This window comes from Trichosurus vulpecula, chromosome 1, assembly GCF_011100635.1.
Source record: "Trichosurus vulpecula isolate mTriVul1 chromosome 1, mTriVul1.pri, whole genome shotgun sequence".
Taxonomy (NCBI): Eukaryota; Metazoa; Chordata; class Mammalia; order Diprotodontia; family Phalangeridae; genus Trichosurus; species Trichosurus vulpecula.
In genome coordinates this window covers 561,899,409-561,923,649 of record NC_050573.1, presented here as the reverse complement: position 1 = coordinate 561,923,649, position 24,241 = coordinate 561,899,409, and the positions used below count along the sequence as shown (strand labels likewise).

General features: G+C 37.3%; 1 protein-coding gene across 6 annotated transcripts in view; it reads right to left on the bottom strand.

Annotated features, from left to right (window-relative positions):
* CNTNAP4 (contactin associated protein family member 4) overlaps positions 1-24,241 on the bottom strand; it is a 419,915-nt gene that overhangs the window by 188,475 nt on the left and 207,199 nt on the right. For 5 of the 6 annotated variants that reach the window (XM_036741850.1, XM_036741849.1, XM_036741851.1 and 2 more), the window contains 2 exons: positions 22,441-22,590; positions 1,803-1,974 (listed from right to left, as the gene is read on the bottom strand). In XM_036741850.1, coding sequence (XP_036597745.1) covers positions 1,803-1,974; positions 22,441-22,590 — 322 coding nt within the window. The remainder of the gene's footprint in view (positions 1-1,802; positions 1,975-22,440; positions 22,591-24,241) is intronic. The other variant, XM_036741853.1, reaches the window with a different exon arrangement.

Genomic DNA, 24,241 nt, shown 5'->3' with positions numbered 1-24,241 from the left:
GTACGTGTGTGTGTGTGTGTGTGTGTGAGAGAGAGAGAGAGAGAGAGAGAGAGAGAGAGAGAGAGAGAGAATCATTAGTTTATTTTTTTACAGCTTTCCAGGAAATAGAAAGAATACCTATAAGGAGATTTCTCTGGGCAATGAGTACATTAGCAGTGGGGGCTAATACTGAAGATCCAAGCAAAAGATCTGGGAGAAATACCCTACTCTGACATTTGGTGGCAGATTGAGGGCAGGGATGGCACTAAAAGGGGTTAATGGCAAATAAGGGTGACTGATAACCTTTCTTGCCAGAACAGCAGCACAGAACCACATTACTGATAGACATTCATACATATTAAATCCAACAATTAGATAATACAAAAATATTCATAATTATTTACTATTTCCTTTGCCTATTGTTCATGTTAAGTTTGAAATTTTTCTTTCAAATTTAAGGAATATCCATTTCTGGGAGCATTATGCTACAATGATGTACTTGAGAATACTTAACACTGATTCCTGTAGAAAATATCTCATTTCAATAAGAATCTATTTATAAATATATGTGCAAATTTATATGTATATACATATGTGTATAAAATAAAATGATTTGTAACTTGCTACTCTCGTTTAATTATATCAAGGTTAAAATCAATATTTAACATGCAACAGTTTAAGAAGGTAAACTTTAATTGGCTTAACTTACAGGTAGGTTGTAGTATTTGATATAATGTATCCCAAAGTCTTGCTGTAGTTGTATGCTTTAATAGCTTACAGCTGCACTAAGAACTTGGGAATACCCTATATTCCCCTGTTCTGACTGAATTTTTCATATACATACAAATGTATTTGAAAAAAAAAAACAGTATCATGTGTTAAAGTCTTTTTTTTCTCTTTGTATGGTTCCTTTAAGAAAAATGAGTTGATTATCATAAAAGCTTGAGTGACTTCATTTAAAATATTTCAGTTATTACTGTTCAATATAACAAGACTGGAAAATAACCTGGCTTTGGAGGAACCTTTGTATTTTGTCCCAGAATCCTTTAATCTCTAGTATTTTATCTAGCTTTATGTGCTGAGTACACTTGACCACTCCTCTACTACACAGTATGACTTTCCTCAATAGCTCGTAATCTTTGTCTAAGGCAGCTATACTTTTTATTTCCATCAAAATCTTATTTTGTAGGAAGCACAGCATGGCAGCAGGAGAATGAGGAGGGATAATGATTGGATGCTGAGGCTTCATATTAGCATGGTATAGAAACAGTTATTCCCATAATTATGAATCATCATTAATGGAAAGGAAACGGCAGCTGTGTCCTCTTTGGAGATTGAACAGACAAGGCCTAAGGATAAATTATTAACTCTCATGGAGTGGGGGTAATATACAAATTTGTGAATGTACTTCCCTCAAAAATACTTTAATCCAGTTTTGGAGAGTGTTGTTTCCTAAATTATTAAGTTTTTTTTTTTAATTTAGTATATAGCAAAATCCATTCTAACTACAACAGTATTACTCATCATTCATTTTATGGACTAAGTATTTACGTTGTTAACATCAAAATATAAGAACATACTACAACATGTTCTAAGGAAATGTTTGGAATTCTCTTTTTGTATTTAAATTTCATTTAAATCTTTTTATACAATTAAAAATCGTATTTTCTTAATTTTGATATGAGCATCAAAATATCCCATTTTACATTATACCAAATGAAAACAAAGACTGGGGTTTCTTTTACCATCCATTAAGTTCTTTTGTCCACCCTCAAGTACTTGAAAAGAGCCATTTCAAAATCAAGATGTAAGACTGCCCTTACCTGTCTATAAGGCCGCATAAGTCTATCTGAAGTTCACTGAAATTCCCAAAGATGCTCTGCTGCACCAAAATCAGATCCACAACTTTGTTGTTAATGGAAATCTGTCTCATACATCCCTGAAAACCACCAAAAGGATTTTTACATTCGGAGTCAGAGCTGGTATTAGGACAACCTGAATACGAAAAAGGAAAAATCATGGTTGCTGCTGTTGTAGTATTAGCAGTAGTTGTAGTAAGTAGTTACTATAGTAGTAGCAGTAGCAGAGTAATGATAATCACAATGAAAATTGCAATAATTATTATTATAGCAAAAACATATTATTAGACATGTTTTATGACAAGAAACACTCATTCTCCTTTGTAGATTGAAAGCTGATGAAAACAATCTTGATTTTTGTAATCACATACTTCCATTTTTAACAAATAATGTAAATAAAAGTGCAAGGAAAGTAAACTTCCCCAGCATTATAACTGTCACACCCAAAGTTAGGAAGTTGCAAAGAAAAGGTTGTGTTAAGTTCTGGAAGAAATCAAATCAGTGTTCATTTAGTTCAGGCAAAGCTTGATTTCACTTTAAGAACAAATCTCAGAAATTAGAAGTTTTAAAAATTAACATGCTCTCTAAGAGATAGAAATTGACTTGCAAGTAGATTTAAAATGAGAGAGGCAATTAGAGAATATATTTCTTTTAGGATTTGTGAAAATCACAAGGTTTAGAAAGTGCTGTTAAATCAACAGTGTAGTCAGATTTCATCTCTATATGTTAAAAAAATGACAACAAAAGAAAACTGCAAGCAACGTATTGAATCTCTGCACATATATTAACACATATTTTTAAAAAGTGGACCAACGATTTACGTTTTCTTTTTTATTTCATACTCTTTTTGAATATTCTTTGTAGAGAATCAAGAGTTGTTTCAACACCAACATGATGAGGAAAAATGTAATTGATGGAAATAAAATGGGAATAATGGACAATTAGAAAGATGCTTCTATAGAACAAAGGGATTTTGCAGTTAGGCATTTCAAATGAATACTATATGAAAAACAGGGGAAAGGATCATCTTATTCATATATATATATATATATATATATATATGCACACACACACACACACACACCCATATATATATATATATATATATATATATATATATATATATATGGAGAGAGAGAGAGAGGGAGAGAGAGAAGAGAGAGAGAGAGAGAGAGAGAGAGAGAGAGAGAGAGAGAGAGAGAGAGAGATTGAAGGGTGAAAATATTTGAAATCATTACTAGCTTGGCCTGAAATACAAATATTCTTGGGTTATTATTAATGCTCAAACAATATGATTAGTTTTCTTCCCCAACACCACTTTATCCTGATATTTTTCAGATCAATTTTCCTACAAGAATTATACATAGTTTTATTCAGAGCATTCTTAGGAGAAAATAATTCTGTAAACTATAAAGTATTATACAAAATTTTATTGTCAAAATAATGTTATTAATCACCATTCAATTATTTAATAAGCCTTTATTAATTGCCTGTTATTATTAGGCACTGAGCTAGGAACTAAAAGACACATGAAAAAAGTGAAAGTCTCTGCCCTCAAGGAGATTACATTCTGTTGAAGAAGACTAACATTAATCTCTCTCTCTCTCTCTCTCTCTCTCTCTCTCTGTCTCTCTCTCGTTTCTCTTTTAAACAGTCAGAATATCCTGATGTGATGCTTTCTTTGGAATCCACAGGTTTTTTTTTTTGCTTAATCAGGTGTTAACTGATTTTATTTTTTTCTTGCAATATTTATTCATAGACAGATTATTACTTCAGCTCTGGAGGCCATATTCCTTCATATATATATATATATATTCATATATATTCCCTTAATATTTTCACTGTTGTTTTTTCTGCTTACGGTGAATATTAACTGAATATTCTTTCTCTTGAGATTTTTGGTAACTTCAGACTTAATTTCCTTTATTTTTTCCCTATTGTTCACTTTCTTACAACCTCTTCCTGAGGTTGCATCTCAAAGTCATCTCAATCCCTTTCCAAGGTGGGCAATCGATAGTTCACCAGCCTTCACCTCTATCCCAGGTTGCTTATGGGGACAGAACCAGTGCCCACTGAAGGCTGGGCTTTTTACCTCAGGCTTAGTGGAATACAACATAGTCACAGTCACACCCAAGTGTCCTGTCCCAGTTTCCTCTGTTTTGTGGCTGAGTTCTCTCAGTAGGCTATTGGTGCAGCTTGAGTAAGCATCTATCTTTTGGATTTCCAAAGCACTGGTGGGGGAGATGAGGTGTAGAATTGAATTCTGTTTTAATTCCATGAGTCAGCTTGTGTAGGCTTGCCATTGGGTTTTTAACTTATGGCTGTTATTGTCCTACCTTGGGGAAACAGCTGAAATTGTTTTATTTCTTGTGCATATTTCCTATTTTGGAGAGGTTCTAGAGGTAGTAAGGATCACAGAAAATATCTTGTTGGGGAGAGGGAAGTGAGAGAGGGAAACTGTGAAAGGTACCAAGGCAGATGGCAAAATATCCTGGGCAGAAAGGTGGATGGGATATGAAGCATGGCCCAGGGCAGGGTAGATATAATGAGTTGGGTGACTGCTTTCACTCATTCACCAATCATGACAACTCAATTACACGATGGATTTACAAAACTGAACAAATTAGCTCCTTCCAGGGAAAAAGGGTAGGGGGACAGGGTGGTCTCTGGGAATCTGGTCCGTGGAGAGTTCTTCCAGGTGAAGATAAAGAAGGGAACAGTAAAGGCGACTGGTAAATTGGATGGGTGATGAATATTACTTACTATTTAACAGAGAGGTTAATGGACTTAAATGCAGAATGAGAAAAGCATTCTGGACATGAGCAACATAGGAATTTGTTTTGTTTGACTAAGCTTATATATGATACAAAAGTTTTTTTTTTTCTTTCTTGTTTTTTCTTTCTTCTTTGGTTCTTTCTTCATTCTTTCATTTCAGTTTTCATTTTTTCATTTCATTTTTTGATGGAAACTTAATAGAACCAGAATAATTTACAAGTCACTGCATACTAACCTCCTTTGGCTGATCTGACCTCATCGCCAATATTGTTCATTTAGTATTATAGTGTGCCCCTGAGCTCTGTCTTAGGTCTACTTGTCATCTCAATATACTTTCCCGGTTTTCTCATAAGCCCCCAGGGGGTCAGCCATCCCTTTTATGCTGATGACTTCCTGATCTATTTTTCCATTTCCAGGCTTTTTCGAGAAATCCAAATTTATATTATGTACTGCTTCTTGGACACCTCCAACTGTACATTTTGTAAATGTTTAAAAACTAAAAACAAATTACAGAAATGTACTATAGATCTAGAAAGGTCTTTAGATACAAATTTTGCAGGGCTTTAAAGGCCAAATTGAAAGGTTTGATTGTAATCCTGAAGACAGGAGGAAGTCACTAGAGACTCTTGGTTAGGGATGTAGCATTGTCCGACCTGTGATTTTAGAAAATCATTGTGTCAGCTATTAGGAGGATCGATTGGAGGGTGGAGAAAATGGAGATTAGGAGACCAAATAGAAGGCTATTACAAAAGTTCAGGACAGAGGTAATGAGAGCCTAAACTAAAGTGGTGGCTGTGGGACTCAAAATAAGGGAGCAGGTGGAAGACATTATGGAAGCAAAAATAATGAGATTTGGAAATGATTTGATAAGTGGGAGAATTGGCTGATGAGAAGGATGGCACTGCCCTCAACAGAAGTAATGATACTATGAAGAAATAATGAGGGTCTTTGGATGGAAAGATAAATGAGTTTTGTTTGGGACATTTTGAGTTTGAGAAGCTTACAAAATGTACACTTGGAGGTGTCCAAGAAGCAGTACATAATGTGGACTTGGATTTCTGGAAAGAGCCTGGAAATGAAAAAAAAAAATTCATCAGGAAGTCATCTGCCTAGAAGGGACGGCTGACCCCCTGGGGGCTTATGAGATCACCAAGAAAGAAAGTATATTGAGATGTCAAGTAGACCTAAGACAGAGCTCTGCAGCCAACTATAATACTGAACAAATGATACTGGCCACAAGGTCAGATCAGCCTAAGTTAGCATGCAGTGCCTTGTAAATTATTCTGGTCTCTATTAAGTTTCCACCAAAAAATGCAGTAGTGAAACTGAGATTATATAATGGATATATAAAATACAGGAAGAAATAACAGAGTTAAGAAAAGGTATTAAACAGAGAAAAGGACCACACGTATGAGAACAGTCATAACATCTCATTTTGTGGTGGCAAAGAACTGGAAATTGAGGGGATGCCCATCAATTGGGGAATGGCTGAACGAGCTGTGGTATATGAATGTAATAGGATTCTATTGTCTAAGAAATGATAAGCAGGCAGATTTCAGTAAAACCTAGACTTACATGAAGTTACGTTGAAGGAAGTGAGCAGAACTAGAACATGGTACACAGCAACAGCAAAACTGTGCAATGAGTAGCTATGACAGACTTAACTCTTCTCAGCAGTCCATTAATCCAAGACTCTCCCAAAAGATTCATCATAGAGGATGCTCATCACATCCAGAGAAATAACTATGGAGTCTGAATGCATATTGAAGCATACTATTTTCACTCTTTTTAAATTTTTTTTTGTTTTTTTCTTTCTTGTGGTTTTTCCCTTTTGTTTTGATTCTTCTTTCACAACATAACTAACATGGAAATGTTTAACATGGTTGTACATGTGTAACCTATATTGGATTGCTTGCTGTCTTTGGGAAGGGGGAAGGAGAGGAGAGGGGGAGAGAGAAAAATTTAGAACTCAAAATTTCACAAAAATTAATGTTGAAAACTATCTTTACATGTAATTGGAAAAAAATACTATTAAGGAAAAAGTATTATGATAACAGTAAATATTAAATTTGTTTTAAAATTATCTATTTGGAAGAAAGGTTAAATTAACCTAATAATATAGATAGTATAATAAAATTTGATCATAATAAAACAATGTTATAATAATATAAAACAATATTATAATAATATTCTATTTGTTAATAATATTTCAAAAATCAGACATTTGGTTATGTCATGATATGAAAATTTGTAGCAGTTTATTTCATTGATTCTTTGAATCACAAAGGGAAATGAATAGGTAATCACAAGGAAATGTCAATGTATATCAATGCAATGCACTTCATTTATTTTCATTTTAATGATATTTTCTTTAAGTTGGACTAGTTTCTTCCATGGCAAATTTCTATATCTTTTTTTTTCCTTCCTTTACTTTTCAAATTACTTAAATAAATAACATTGCATTTATTTGTATTAACCTCAGCAGCATTCCTGTTGTGGTTTTCAGTTAATGTTCTATATTTCTTATCAAAGGGAAATAAATAATTTTAGTCTATTTGAAGAAATACTATGGAGAAAAACTAGGAGACCACTCAAGGGTTTCTGTATTTTCATTAGTTTTTCATTAATCTCATATTGCTGTCAATCATTATTACAATGAATAGGAATAAAAAGAATTTGGGATTCAGCATTTTCTTAACTCCAGTACGATCTATGACAATATCTGATGTGATAAAGCTGAGAAATTTCCATCATTAGCTTTACAATACCACATCTATTCTAATGTTTTATAGCTTTGTAGCCTTGTATTTCCCCAATCACATTTCTAACACAAAAGGAAATTTGCGTTCATATTTAAAACTACTAGGTATACTGAAACATTGTACACTAACCTCATAAAAATTTTTAAAAAGCTTCAAACTCTGTGTTACAGGCAAATCTGTAGAGCCTCATTACTCATTTCCCCAATTTATAAGGCAATATGAAAATAGTTGTGATGTTTCAAGTTCACCTTGGAAGGATGGGATAAATTTTCAATGAAACAGGTATAGTACAGGGTATGTTTTTTTTTTACTAGAACTCAATAATCAATAAAGAATGTTAGGAAAATAAGACGTAGAGAGACTTGCTGTTATATGATGTAGGGAAAATGGTAAAGAAATTATTTACTCAGTTCATTTCCCTTTCTCCAGATGGTATTTCACTCAAATTATCCTACAGCAAAAAGATTATGCTCATTACAGACAAAAAAAAACAATAAAAAAACAAATCAAGGAGCTGCCAGTAAAAGCAATGAGGATTTCTGAAAGGAAATGTCAAATCAGAAATGTACATTGGGTTCATTTCTTTTAACTCAATAAACTAGGGATCAAGAGAACTAAGAGAGGTTCAGTGTAGGGATTGTGTCTCTACCTATGGGCAACTCTTAAGATACATAGTTAATGAAATAAAATAACAATGTGTTTTTCTGCACTAAGCCCATTTAAAGAGCAGGCTTGAAGGCATGGATTTTTCTTGGATTTTGGATATAGTATAAAGAAAGAATTTATTGGTATTGAGGAAATCTGAAAAGTTGAGTACCTCCTGAGGATGCTGGATAACTTACGTTGTGTTCTCCAGAAAAGGAATAGAGAACTATGAGAATCTAGTATATTATCATGGTTTTACTCGTGTGGCCAGATTCATGAGTGGGACAATGCCATGGTCTTTGTTGATGCGGTATCAAAATGAAATAGCTCCCTTTGAAAGGGAACTTAATGGCAAATAATAATTATTCTCAAATATGAATGCAAAATTATTCTACATACTTTGTCTGAAGGAAATTCACGACTCTGGGAAAATAGTGAAAAGTAGCATATCGGTGAAGACCCTCTCCTGTGATATTTATCAAGTTTTTCTGCTTCACAGTTTGGTTATTTTTCATAAAGATAAAATTATACAAGAGGCCAACAGATTGGTACCTCAGTTTGTGACATGCCATTTCAGGCTAAAATAGATATATCCACAATGGAGATATCTAGAATTCTTAAAGAATTCCTTTCACTTTGGCTGCGCCTTGGAGAGTTGTAATAGTTACCAGAAAAGTCATTTAATCATTCAAGACCTCAGTCTCCTCTTCTGTAAAATAAGGGGGTTGGGCTCAATTACCTCTAAAGACCCTTTCCACTCTAAATCTTTGAGTCTGAGGAAATCCATAAGCCTATCAAAGAAATACTACAAAATATCTGTGACTACACCCCACTTAGAAGCCAGATTATTGGGTAATCTTTATTATTTATTTTGACCCTAAACTGTCCTTATCATGGTCTGTGGCTGGGTTGGCTTTTCAATAACAAACATAATCTGTCACCAGGCAATGCCATTCTATTTTGGTAGAACTAAGCTACGGTTATACTGTATTATAGTAGATGGAGATCCCAGGCTCACCCTCCAAACCTGATAAATCATCAGGTTAAGAATTCAGTGAAGAACAAAACAATTTTTTTTACAAAGAAAAGGAAACAAATTATTTCACTGAGCAAACATGAAAGAAAAAATTTAAATACAACTGCAATCAGCCTATTTATGTGAAGGTAGTGAAATAAGAAAATCCTTCTGATAACCCATATCCTTCCTCTAGAAAGATAATAGATATTCCATCATGAGAAGATGTATAGTAAATTAAACTGTTGCATTCACTATGAAAAAAAACTACTTCTATAGAAACAAAATAATATTGACATTAATAAAAATGAAGCAGGTTATGGAATATTCCTCAACTATAACAAACAATGAATAAAATGAATATAGAGAAGCATGGAAAACCTTACATGAAGTGATGAAGAGTGAAGAAAGCAGAGCCAAGAGAATAATATGCACAATGACTGTGAAAATGCAAATGGAAAGACCCATAGTAACAAAACAATCTAAAGGAAATGATGCAGAATTATAAGAATAAGTTTGACCACAAAGAATAAATTTCGGAACACATCTTTCCCCTACCCCTTGTGGTGGACGGAGATCTGTGGGTATGGAACATTGCATTTTTAGCTTTTTAAAAATATATTAATCAGTTTTGCTGATTTTTTCTCTTTCTCTTTTAAAAAATATTTATTATATAAGATTGTAGTCTAGAAGGGGATATATGAGGACAGATAATGGAAGAAGTTTAGATTATATAAAAACAAAATATGTCAACTCCCCCCCCAAAAAAAAAGAAAGACAAAATGAGAAAAACAGACTCTGTTGAGAGTTAGTGTGAAAAGCATCTGTTATTAGGTTCACATCTAATGTGAATACTTAGAAGGCATGATGCACTGCAGTTCTTTTATCTCTCATCTACTTTCACCACTAAAATACTAAACAAAGAAAAATCACTGAAAAATACTAAATGTGAAAGTTTCCATGAAAAAAATCTAAATAGAAGGACAATGAGAATACTATATTTTAAAAAAAATGTATACTTTTTTTACAGTCTTGACAAATTATAGGCCAAAAAGGCAAAACAAAATCAGGAAAATTGTTTAGAATCAAGATTTAAATCTTAGAATTTCTATTTATTTAGTTATTTCTTAAGGATAGAATTTCTAGTTTTCCACTACAATTCTACTCAATGTTTCATCACACTGTGAAAATGCCTTTGAGTTCTCAAAGGATATGCAGGTGGGATTTCAGGCTGACAGGTAAAAAGGCTTCAAATAAATACAAGCTTATTGATGGTTTGCATTTATACTGTCTGAAGACTAGATATGTTCTGAGAAGATGAGCACCAATGTGGCCAGAAGGAGATGAGATGAAATTTGGATCATAGTGTATCAGTAATTAAGATGGGACTTTTTGCTGTTCTTCTCTTAATTGCCTTTAATGATTCTGGTCTTTGAATGGGGCAGATAAAGTGGAATCTTGTCTTGGAATGTTTCTCAGCACTAAGACAATCAGGAGTCATTGATTTATATATGGTAGTACTAGGGATTAACTTTCCCATACCCTAAATGGGATTTTTCACTGTTCTTTCTTTGAGTGCTTCTCAGCACTGAGGTATTACAAGTGCCCCGGGGCTGGTACCCTGAGACTGGTATATAAGATCCAAGGTTGGTGTTTGACTTTTGGGGCTCTCACTCACTGGAAGAGTAACAGTGTGGAGACTCTGGTAGTCATTAAGGAGCTCCCTGGCTTTGAAGAAATCCAGATGTTTGGTTTGGGGCTCTCACTCACTGGAAGAGCATCCTGTGACTTGAAGAGACTCTGGGCAGCTGCTGTTAAACCACCTCCCAGCCCTCAGCTTGTAAACCCAGTTGTTGATGCTTTCCTAGTAACTATGTTATTCTGATTATGTTTCCACAACACTCAAATTTTTTTCTTTCTGGATGCTTTCAATATTTTCTCCTTGACCTGGGAGCTCTGGAATTTGGCAACAATATTCCTAGAAGTTTTCTTGTTGGGAACTTTTTGAGGAGGCGATCTGTGGATTCTTTCAATTTCTATTTTACCCTCTGGCTCTAGAATATCAAGGCAGTTCTCCTTGATAATTTCTTGAAAGATGATATCTAGGCTCTTTTTCTGATCATGGCTTTCAGGTAGTCCAATAACTTTTAAATTATCTCTCCTGGATCTATTTTCCAGGTCAGTGGTTTTTCCAAGGAGATATTTCACATTGTCTTCCATTTTTTCATTCCTTTGGTTCTGTTTTAGAATATCCTGATTTCTCATAAAGTCACTAGCTTCCACTTGCTCCAATCTAATTTTGAAGGTAGTATTTTCTTCAGTGGTCTTTTGGACCTCCTTTTCCATTTGGCTAATTCTGCCTTTGAAGGCATTCTTCTCCTCATTGGCTTTTTGGAGCTCTTTTGCCATTTGAGTTAGTCTGTTTTTTAAGGTGTTGTTTTCTTCAGTGTATTTTTCAGTATTTTTTTGGGTCTCCTTTAGCAAGTCCGTAGCAACACTTGTTTTTCATGGTTTTCTTGCATCATTCTCATTTCTTGTCCCAATTTTTCCTCTGCTTCTCTAACTTGCTTTTCCAAATCCTTTTTGAGCTCTTCCATGGCCTGAGAGCAGTTCATGTTTTTCTTGGAGGCTTTTGATGTAGGCTCTGTGACTTTGTTGACTTCTTCTGTCTGTATGTTTTGGTCTTCTTTGTCACCAAAGAAAGATTCCAAAGTCTGAGACTGAATCTGAGTGTGCTTTCGCTGCCTGGCCAGTTCTGTGCACAATAGACTTCACCCAGTGACCATCCAGGCTGTCCTGGACTGGAGCCCTGCTTCCCTCTGCTATCTGCAGTTCTAGAATTTGTTCAGAGCCATTTTTATAGGCTTTTGCAGGGACTTGGTGGGGAGCTCATGCAAGTCCCTACTTTCCAGCTGCCATCTTGGCTCCACCTCCTTTCCTGGTAACTGTGAATTGTGATTTGAATCAGACAAGGTCTATTGATGTTTGTAATTTGTTTGTATTTGCTCTGAAGTTCAGGTGCTGGCTTTTCCTCCTGAACTAAGTGAATGATATATGTATGTTTGATTAAAGTGAGATTGTTAACCCCTTAAAGTTGCTTTCCTTAGTAAATCAGATCAAAAGAACCTGTGATGGCAGCTCTTGTTGGGTCTTACATCTCAACAGCAGCTGCTAGCAAGATTGTTGCTACACATAGCTACTCTCAGAAACCATCTGCAAAGATATAAAGGGGTCATGATCTGTACAAATATAGGGAGTACTTCATCCCAATGAGCTGACAGACTCATAACCCAATAAAGTGTAAATTATCTTTTTTTTTGGCAACAATCACAATGACAAATCATTTGTGTGTAATTCAACTAAATTGTCGAAGAAATAGACGGCCATTGGAGGGGTCCATTATATGACTTTCATAGATCTTTCAAATGACAATTTAAGAAAACTTCCATAAACTAAAGGCTGTTTGTAGTAGGGCCTACTTCAACCTAGTATTGCTAAGTGACTGCTTCATCCTTAAAGGTCTCTCAATAAGGCAACTTCTGCTTTATTTCAAGATGAAGAGCCAAAAACTATTAGCTTGCATCGGCCAACCACAAAAGCTTAACTGTTAGCAGGGCAATGTCCTAATCCCATGAAGTCCAAAATCCATCTCTGTTCTATTCCCCTGTTAATCTCCTGTCTGCCAATCACACTGAAAGAATTTTTGGTAGTTTTCATTCCTCTGATAAGAACTCAAAGGCCATTTGAGTTGTCCACACAGCTGGTCTGTGGGGTCCCATAGTAAAAGGGGCCAGGGTAAGGGCATCTAAAGACATTAGGATTGACAAATCAGGGCCCAGATGAACAGCTATGCTGGTGCTTCTGTACTACCTCCCGGTGCTATTCTTCCCTGATTTGTGATGATGTCAACCCACCTTAGAATGCAGAAAAGTCTTAAACAAATGCTCTGGAACTTGTTTTTCTCTGTTATCTGATTAAACTGCTATTTGTCACCACAACCTAAGTAGGGTACAGTAACCCTCACACCATATAAATGGCCATACCTATCACTTTAGATGAATCTCTCTTTACCTTCACATTCCCTGGTGTTAAAAATGGGATACTTAATGGTATTATTGATTGATCCAATGATTATAGGTTTATGTTGTAGTGACATTCCAGGGGTGAAGCATAGGTTTTGTCTCTCAGCAAATGTTTGTTCAAATATGTATATGTTTCTGCATCCTACTCTGTGATATCCACAGCAAGCCCCAAACTATGCCTGTTTAAGTATTCCCCATAACTCCACTGTATATGCTACAGACCAAGTCTGGAACAATCTCAGCTACCTCTGACTAATTGTGAAAACCTTTAAGAGTCATAATCCGGCATGATCTGAAAGCAAAGCCAATTTGCTAAAACTTGGTAGCAGTGATGTCCTCTTATTCTCTGGTATTTAGTGTCATGGACACTTAGTTTAAGTCTAAGTGACCCCTACTGAAGCATAAGATTCAAATCACTCCATCAGCTCCATCCCACAAATTCTGTGGCTGTTTGTAAAAAGGAACTGCAGTAGGCTTTTGAGCAGGAAACATCATTTCTTCTCCTTTTGCTGGGGCCTTATTTGGAGAAGTTTATCAGCCTATCTAAGCCTCGATGGCCAGAGAGGGAGTCTTGGTGCATGGTAGCAACAGATGTGTCTTCTAACTAAAACCTGTGGTTCTACAGCATGGAAGGAAGATCTGGGGTCCTTCTTAAGTCAATTCCTCCACAAACCAGGAAAGTATTCCCAAATTTAGTAAAAATCAAGAAGCTAAAGATAATAGGCTTGGTTTACACTGTTAAGAAGTTTGGAAAGAGGTCACAATCAGTCAGTCTAAGACTTAGAGTGAACTAATGAAGTTACAAAAGATGCAGAAAATTCCATCAGCGGAGGTTGAGGAAACAGAAGCTAACATGGACAACGGGTATCCAAGTGAAGATTTTGACTCAGCTGTTCTAAACAGGTCCCTGGAGAGTCTCCATGGACCAAATCTGTGATATGACTCAGAATCCAGAGAGCTTAGATGAGTGGATGGGAATATATTACTACTACCACCACTACCTACTACTACCACTACCACCACCACCAGCACCACCACCACCACCACCACCACTACTACTACTACCATTTACATAGGATCTAACAGTTTACAAAGCGCTTTACAGATATTATTTCATTTGATCATCACGACAAAGCTGGAAAGGGCTATATCATCTCTATTTTACAGATGAGGAAACTGAGAAGTGATTTGCCCAAGATCATACAGCTACTAAGTGTTTGGGGGCAAATCTGAAATTAAATCTTCCTGACTCGAGGTCCAGCGCTCTATCTACTGAACCATCTAAAAGAAGACTGAATGAACTCATGCTCGCCGTCATTCGTGCTCTGCTATATCCAGTTACTAAATATTTGATCCTCTCCAGGCTTTCTCCTTAAAAGAAGGTCTTTGTGACATCTCACAAACATCCAGGTCACTCTTGTCCGAATCGCCCTGGGCAGCACGATACCTCGGCCGTGAAATTTGGAGTAAGAGGGCATGGGCTGAAATGGGAGGATGCAGGAGGGAAAGTAGGAGGCCATCCTGAATGAAGCACACTGTGTGAGCGTGTATGGAAGGGAGTAGCCTAGATGAAGGCCTAAAAAGTTACTTGGAGGCAGATCATGAAGTTTTACATGGAAAAGAAGTTTTCTTTGGTAGGTGGGGCCTTTATGCAGCACAGCAGATAGAGCTTGGGACCTGAAGTCAGGAAGAGCTGAATTCAAATTTGGCCTTGGATACTTACTAGCTGTGTGACCCTGGGATAGTCATTTAACCTGTGTTTGCCTCAGTTTCCACATCTGTAAAATGAGGATATTAACAGTACCTACTTCCCAAGACTGTTGTGAGGATTAGATAAAATGACAATGGTCAAGTGCTTAGCACAGAGCCTGGCACACAGTAGGAGCAACATAAGTATTTTTTGGTTGTTGCTCATTTATTGAGTCATGTCCGACTTTTCATGACCTCCTGGGCCACGGCATGCCAGTTCTTTCTATCTTTCAATGTCTCCCGAAGTCTCTCTAAGCTCATGATATAAATGTTAGCTGTTACTATTTGAAGCACTGGTTTGCTGAAGTTGAAATCTGTGCTTCAGGAAAATCCTTTTGGCAATTGTGTGAAGGGTGAATTTAAAAGGGGAGACCCCTGGGATAAGCGGACCAAGTAGGAAGCTATTGCCATAGTCAAGGTGAGAGGCCATGAGGGCCTGAGGTAGGGTGGTGACTGCATAGGCGGGTAGGAGGAGTTTAATTTGAAAGAGCTATGAAGTCACGTATGACAACATCTAGCATCTGACTGGATATGTGGGGTGAGTGAAAATGTGAACCCAGGGGAGCAGAAGAAAGGCAGTGTGTTCAACAAAATAGGGAAATTCAGAAGAATGGTACTTTTGGTGAGAAACAAAAGGTCGTTTTGGGACATTCTGAATTTGAGATATTTACAGAACATGCGGCTTGAACTGTCCATGAGGAAGTTGGTGATGAGGGACTTGTACTTTGGAGAGAAATTGAGCTAGCAATGATAGATGCAGGAGTCATTAGCCTAGAAATGATAAATCCTGGTGAGTCAGTGTGGTCACCGACAGCTAGAGCATAAAGAGAGAATATTATAACTGTCCAGGACTAAAACTTGAGATACAACTAGAGTTAAAGGATATGAAAGTTAATCCAGCAAAGGAGCCTGAGAAGGAGCGGTGACCTTGAGTCGTTCAGGGAATAGTGATGGGCCTACCTGGAGAATAACTCAGGGACCTCAAACACCATTCAGTGAGACATGTAATACCTTGGTCTAGGATATACCAGCTCCCACAGTCAGCTATCCTTGGAAGTGGTCTCAGATAGAGACCATTTGCAACCCAGTGGACGGCATAACTTGTGGACCTATTGTTCTCACAGAGCCATTATTAATAGGCAGAAGAATTTCTCCATTCCCTTTCCCTTTTCATTCTGCTCTTGGTGGTATCAGGAATCATAAGGCCATTTTTTGTTCAGTCCTTTTCAGTCCTGTCTGACTCTCTGTGGCTCTATAGAGGACTTTCCTGGCAAAGATACTGGAATGGTTTGCTATTTCCTTTTTCAGTTCATTTTACAGATGAAGAACTGATGCCAACAGGGTTAAGTGACTCACCTAGGGTAACACAGCTAGTAAGTATCTGAGGCTAGATTTGAACTCAGGTCCTCCTGACTCCAGGGCCAGGACTCTATACATTACATCACCTACATGCTCCAAAAAATGAGCAACAGGGGAGAGAGCTTGAGGTCTAAGGATAATAGTCAAGTTAATCCAGAGATATATATATATATATTTTTTTTCTTTTTTTTAACATTTTAAAAATTTATTTTAGTTTCCAACATTCACTTCTGTAAGATTTTGAGTTCAAAATTGTCTCCCCATCTCTTCCCTACCTCCACCCCAAGATGGCATGTAATTTGATATAGGTTCTACATATACATTCACATTGAACCTATTTTCACATTATAAACAAGAAGTATAACCAATGGGAGAAACCATGAGGAAGAAGAAACAAACAAAAAAAAAAAGAAAAAAAATGAGAGAGAGCAAATAGTATGCTTTGATCTGCGTTCAAACTCCATAATTCTTTTTCTGAATGTGGACAGCATTTTCTATCATAAGTCCTTATGACTTGTCTTGGATCCTTGCATTGCTAAGAAGAGATAAGTCTATCAAAGTTAGTCATTGCACATTGTGGCTGTTACTGTGTACAGTGTTCTCCTGGTTCTGCTCACTTCACTCAGCATCTGTTCATTCTAGTCTTTCCAGGTTTTTCTGAAGTCTGCCTGCTCATCATTTCTTTTTTTTTTTCTAATTTAAATTTATTTATTTAACATATTTGGTTTTCAGCACTGATTTTCACAACAGTTTGAATTACAAATTTTCTCCCCATTTCTACCCTCCCCCCACTCCAAGATGGCATATCTTCTGGTTGCCCTGTTCCCCAGTCAGCCCTCCCCTCTATCACCCCCCTCCCCTCTCATCCCCTTTTCCCTTCCTTTCTTGTAGGGCAAGATAAATTTCTACACCCTATTGCCTGTGTATCTTATTTTTTAGTTGCATGCAAAAACCTTTTTTTTTGAACATCTGATTTTAAAACTTTGAGTTCCAAATTCTCTCCCCTCTTCCCTTCCCACCCACCCTCCCTAAGAAGTCAAGCAATTCAACCTAGGCCACACATGTATCATTATGTATATAATGCTTCCACAATACTCATGTTGTGAAAGGCTAACTACATTTTGCTCCTTTTCAACCCACCCCGCTTTATTGAATTTTCTCCCTTGACCCTGTCCCCTTTCCAAAGTGTTTGTTTTGATTACTTCCACCCCCATCTGCCCTCCCCTCCATCATCCCCCCCCTTTTATTTTTTTTTTATCTTCCTCCCTCTTCTTTCCTGTGGGGTAAGATACCCAACTGAGTATATACGGTATTCCCTCCTCAGGCCCAATCTGATGAGATCAAGGTTCACTCATTCCCCCCTCACCTGCCCTCTCCCCTCCTCCCATAGAACTGCTTCTTCTTGCCACCTTTATGCGAGAAAATCCATCCCATTCTATCTCTCCCTATCTCCCTCTCTCAGTATGTTGCTCTCTCATCCCTTAATTTCACTTTATTTCTCTTAGATATCTTCCCTTCATCTTCAACTCACCCTGTGTCTGCTCTCTCTCTTTTACATATATATATATATAAACACACACATATATATATACACACATACACATACATACATATACACATAGATATATACATACATACACATTCACTTATATATACATAAACATATATATATATATGCATATTCCCTTCAACTACCCTAATACTGAGGTCTCATGAATCGTACACATCATCTTTCCATGTAGGAATGTAAACAAAACAGTTCAACTTTAGTAAGTCCCTTGCAATTTCCATTTCTAGATTACCTTTTCATGCTTCTCTTGATTCTTGTGTTTGAAAGTCAAATTTTCTATTCAGTTCTGGTCTTTTCACTGAGAAAGCTTGAAAGTCCTCTATTTTATTGAAAATCCATATTTTGCCTTGGAGCATGATATTCAGTTTTGCTGGGTAGGTGATTCTAGGTTTTAATCCTAGCTCCATTGACCTCCAGAATATCGCATTCTGAGCCCTTCGATCTCTTAATGTAGAAGCTGCCAGATCTTGGGTTATTCTGATTGGGTTTCCACAATACTCAAATGGTTTCTTTCTGGCAGCCTGCAGTATTTTCTCCTTGATCTGGGAGCTCTGGAATTTGGCGACAATATTTCTAGGAGACTTCTTTTTGGGATCTATTTGAGGAGGTGATCGATGGATTCTTTCAATTTCTATTTTGCCCTGTGGCTCTAGAATATCAGGGCAGCTCTCCTTGATAATTCCTTGAAAGATGGTATCTAGGCTCTGTTTTTGATCATGGCTTTCAGGTAGTCCAATAATTTTTAAATTATCTCTCCTGGATCTATTTTCCAGGTCAGTGGTTTTTCCAAGGAGATATTTCACATTGTCTTCCATTTTTTCATTCCTTTGGTTCTGTTTTAGAATATCCTGATTTCTCATAAAGTCACTAGCTTCCACTTGCTCCAATCTAATTTTGAAGGTAGTATTTTCTTCAGTGGTCTTTTGGACCTCCTTTTCCATTTGGCTAATTCTGCCTTTCAAGGCATTCTTCCCCTCATTGGCTTTTTGGAGCTCTTTTGCCATACGAGTTAGTCTGTTTTTTAAGGTGTTGTTTTCTTCGCTGTATTTTTCAGTATTGTTTTGAGTCTCCTTTAGCAAGTCATTGACTTGTTTTTCATGGTTTTCTCGCATCCTTCTCATTTCTCTTCCCAATTTTTCCTCTACTTCTCTAACTTGCTTTTCCAAATCCTTTTAGAGTTCTTCTATGGCCTGGGGCCAGTTCATGTTTTTCTTGGAGGCTTTTGTTGTAGGCTCTATGACTTTGTTGTCTTCTTTAGGCTGTATGTTTTGGTTTTCTTTGTCACCAAAGAAAGAATCCAAAGTCTGAGACTGAATCTGGGTGTGCTTTCGCTGCCTGGCCATATTCCCAACCAACTAACTTGACCCTTGAGTTTTTCAGTGGGGTGTGAGTGCTTGTAGACTAACGAGTTCTATGTTCCACGTTTGGGGGGAAGGTGCCAGCTCTGTCACATCCGCACTTCTCCTTCCCCAAGAACCCCCAGACCGGCAGGGCTTAGATCTTCAGCAGGCTGTTGCACTCCTGCTCTGATCCGCCACTTAATTCCTCCCATCAGGTGGGCCTGGGGCCAGAAGCAGCAGCAACTGTAGCTGCCCCACCTCCGCTGCCCCCGGGGCTGGAAGCCGAACCGCAAACTCCTTCCACTCCCGCAGCTTTTCTCACTAACCTTCTCCGCAGTCTTTGGTGTTTGTGGTTCGAGGGGTCTGGTAACTGCCGCAGCTCACATATTCAGGGCGCTAGGGGCCCCAAGCTCCCGACTCCAACTTTGGTTGTTCCATGCCGCTCAGGCTGGGCTCTGCTCCACTCCGTTCCCAGCTCCCAGCTCCCAGCTCTGTGTGGAATAGACCTCACCCAGAGACCATCCAGGCTGTCCTGGGCTGGAGCCCTGCTTCCCTCTGCCTTTCTGTGGGTTCTGCCGTTCTAGAATTGGTTCAGAGCCATTTTTTATAGGTTTTTGGAGGGACTCGGTATGGAGCTCACGCTAGTCCCTGCTTACCAGCCGCCATCTTGGCTCTGCCCCCCAGATATATATATTTTTTGAGATTGTAACTGCACAAGTATAGATTTCACATGTGATGTGAAATTTTTCAGTTGTTTCATTTGTGTCTGACTATTCATGACCCTAGTTGGGGGTTTTCTTGGTTAAGATACTGGAGTACTTTGACATTTCTTTCTCCAACTCACTTTACACATGAGGAAACTGAGGAAGCAAGGCTAAGTGACTTGCCCAGAGTCACATAGCTAGTAAGGGTCTGAGGCCACATTTGAACTCAGGCCTTTATAACTCCAGGCCCAGTGTTTTCTCATTGTACCATCTAGCTGCCCATACCTAATACCAAAAGGATACCCCTACCCTGTCTGAATAAACACTTTTCTTTTCTTTTAAAATTAAGACCATTGTAAGGGTTAACGGCTAGGAGTAAAGTGTGGTAAGACTCACTTGGATCCACCAACCCTAAGACAGTCCTTCACTCTTATGGGTTTCTAGGTGAGCAAAATTACTTTTTTCTTGCAAGACATAAAATCAGAATTCACAGCTTTAATCATTAAATCACCGCTACTCAACCTTTAGCAAAATTGTATTCTTATCCCCTTGGTGCATCCACCTCCTGCATCCAGCAATGACTTTAAAGGATTCCTGGCCGCAAGTGTCATATGGGACTTCCTTCCAGGAAGTGTTGTCTCTATTACAGGATCTCTGGGCATGAAATGCTAACTAGGTCGGGCATAAAATGTGTGAAAGTGTGGTGTGTAAAATGCACAGGGGTGGGGCAAACCACGACAAGTGTGGAAATAGTCTTTTTTGCTGGAATATAGCGGGCAAAGGAGAGAAGGATGCAATAAATGTTGAAAGGTAGGTTATAGTCAGATTAGGGATTGTCATAAATGTCAGGCTAAGCCATTTGCATTTGATTGAGGAGGCAGTGGAGAGCCACTGAAGAAGGTTTTTGAACAGGGAGACTGTGATTAGGAAGGATGTCATATACTTTAGGAAGATTACTTTCACAGCAGAACTAGATCAAAAAAAAGGGAACCTAGAGGCAGGGAGAGGACTTAAGAGGCTCTTACAATAATCTAGGAGAGAGGGGAGAAGAGTGCGAACTAGGATGGTGGTCAGAGGAACGGAAATAAGGGACAGATGTGGTCATATACAGACACAGATGCCCAAAAGTACACTGCATATTATACCAGTGCTCAGCACAGTACCTGGCACATTGTAGGCGTTAAATAAGTATTGATTGATTGATACAATAATGTGCATTATTTTATTATTTTACAGGAATGAATCCATTTGTGCTTTGCTAACTGAAATGCAGAATGTTAATATTTATCATAGAGGCTGATTTTTTGGTAATGATTTATTAAATAATAAAAATGGATAAATTTGTTGGATTTCCAGAATATTGTTAATCATTTAATGAAATTACCTAATTTGACTAATTGTTAATCATTTAATTAAAAACATAAACAATCTTTTTTTAATTTGTAAATCTTAGGTCCTCATGATATCATGGAATAGCATCCGTGCTTTTGAGACGGCCTCCTTTGTTTTTCTAAGGACACGTCACTATATTTTTTGTGAAATTAGACTAAAGATGTCAGATAAATGGTAAGTTAATAAGAGCAAATTGCTATGAGAATACATAAGATTTTTAGTTTGAAGAAAGAAATTAAGAGCAGTGTACTATGATTATTTACTTTCTTAAAAGTTGCATTTAGAGATTTAAAAGACTAGACAGTGATTTTCTATTATTTCATTGTAAGCTGGGTTACCACCACAGCAGCTCAGATTTAATTTTGGGGGAGGGGTGGGGCAGGGGGAAAGGTGGTCAAAGACCAAATGAAAAAGGAATAAAAAGAAATACTTCTCCCCCACCCCCCCACCCCAATGATTCGTGAATAGATTTTTTTTTCCTTTTGACAAGTTTTATAATTTTATATTTGGGGCAAGAAACAACTTTCCATTTTAATCCCTTGATATTCAATGGTTGTTTGCCATCCAAAAAATTCATTTTTCAGACTTAGATATACCTTACACTAGTTAGCTTCTCTGAAAAACTCTCTGAACAGCACATTCCTCACTTTATTGCTGTCCAAAGTACCTGGTAGAGTATTAGAGGCTGATGGCCTGTCTTGGCAACTTCTAATCCTCATAAGTTGAAATAGCCAGTTAACTTAAACTATTGGTCTGCTGGGTATGGTACCGTTCTTCTAAGTTAGTAAGTGAGAGACCAGTAAGAACACTCCAGAGATATTAGAGATATCACTAAGAAAACACCATTTTGCTGTACTAATGTCAGCACATAAGATCAGAAAGAAAAAAAAAATGAAGACCCTTTACTACCATGAAATATATTATTAGGGTTATGAGGAAATGACATAGAATGTGGATCACAAAAAATTAATCTTGCTAAATATAAAGTGAATTTGAATAAGGCCATCTGGTGACATGCACTTTAGGCTACATTCTGTAATCTTTGTCATCTCACCATTTCTGTTAATTGCAAAGGCAGTTTTTATGTGCACAGAAAGAAAAAAAATGAACATTTTTTTCATTAGTAGACTCTTTTTAAATGATTATCTCAAAATATTGTAAAGATGAGACACTGTTCAATTTCCCATATATTCTGGCTATTTCACTCACCTCCAAAATAATAGATGTCTCCCGAATAAATCTGCATTGGCAGCACATAATGCAGAACTGAAGTCACATCATTATCTATCATTATACTCAGGTGATTTCTTTTAGCAGATAAGGAAATGGAATGCCATTGTCCATTATTTAATTCAACTCCTAGGAGGAAAATGAAATCAGTTACAAAGAAATGTTTATAAACTATGAATCACAATAAGACCTTCAAAACAATGTGATTCCTTTCACTCAGTATCTCAGATAAGTACAGCATTAACATCCAGAGAAAGGAGTGGGAGGATAGGATTCAGATTGAAAGAGAGAAACTGAGCCAAGTGGGAAATCATAGCATTCTGTGTGTAAATGGAGAACATTACTTTCTTCCATTTGTCAGGCCTCAGTAGAGGAGGAAAAACAAACAAACTCTTTGAACAAACCCAAACAATTCTGGATAGCCATAATATTACACTTATCTAGTAGATAAAAAAATACAATCAGAATTTCTAAAGAATCCCCTATTAGAGGGAAGAGCAAAACTGGTCTATTCAATAGGATATATTAAAATCCCAGGGTTTAGTAAATACGATTACTCTCTTCTTAAGCTTGTATGATCATTGCTTATAAAACTATCAAAAGATAACAGTTTTTTCCTAATGGTTTACCTCTGTAATTACCCTCTGTCACTCAACTTTTATTTTAGCAACCCATTGGTACCATTAAAACGGAAGTGGATAAATATGAATTCAATTTATTTCAATTCAACAAACACTAATTTTATGTCTCCTATAGGCAAGACTCTATGCCAGATGCTGGGGCTCCTAAACAAACAAATGGGCTAACAACAACAAAGGAGTTAAAGAATAAATGATTAAATGAGCATCCCTACTTTCAAAGAGTACATTCTACTATGGTAATTCAGCATGTAAAAACAAGATAATTTTAGGGGTGGGTGAGCAGAATGAAAGGCTCCTAGGTGGTGCCAGTTAGGGAGTCAGGAAGACTCAAATATAGTGCAAATATAGCCTCAGACAATTACTAGCTGTGTGATCCAGGGCAAGTCACTTAACCTTCTTTGCCTCAGTTTCTTCATCTGTAAAATGAACTGGAGAAGGAAACTGGCAAACCACTCCAATATCTTTGGTAGGAAAACTCCAAATGGAGTCACAAAGAGTTGGACATGAATCAACCACAACAACTGTAGAATGATAGAAGGCAGCTAGGTGGCTCAGTGGGCTGGTGTCAGGAAGATCAGAGTTCAAATCCAGCCTCAGATACTTACTAGTTGTGTGACTCTGGGCAAGTCATTTAACCCCCATTTACTTTAATCTACTGAAGAAGGAGTTGGCAAACCACTCTAGTATCTTTGGCAAGAAAACATGGACATTATTGGTGTGCTGTGGTCCACAGAGTCAGGAGGAGTGAGACACAACTGAACAGCAACAACAAAAAGCAGAATGATAAGGGCAATTCAGAAGGAATGTGACCAATGTTCACATTCTATGGTCACATTCTAGCCCAGTTCAGAGCAATCGAGTGAAGAGGAAGCACTGTGTCAAAGATTGCCACAGTGAATGGCAGGATTAGTTCCTCCCATCTTTGAGATTCAAAAACACTGTTCCTTCAGGGAAATAATACCGTGTCTTTATACAAGCACAAACTGGTCCTCACTTCTTGGCAGCTCACTTATGCTTGTTTTTCCAGTGATGGCAGAAGAACGGTGAAAAGGCGAGCAGAGGATGCCATGAATCACAAAGATTTTCTACCGTCAATAAACTTTTGGCTATTGGTACTTTAAATGTGAACCTTTTCTCCA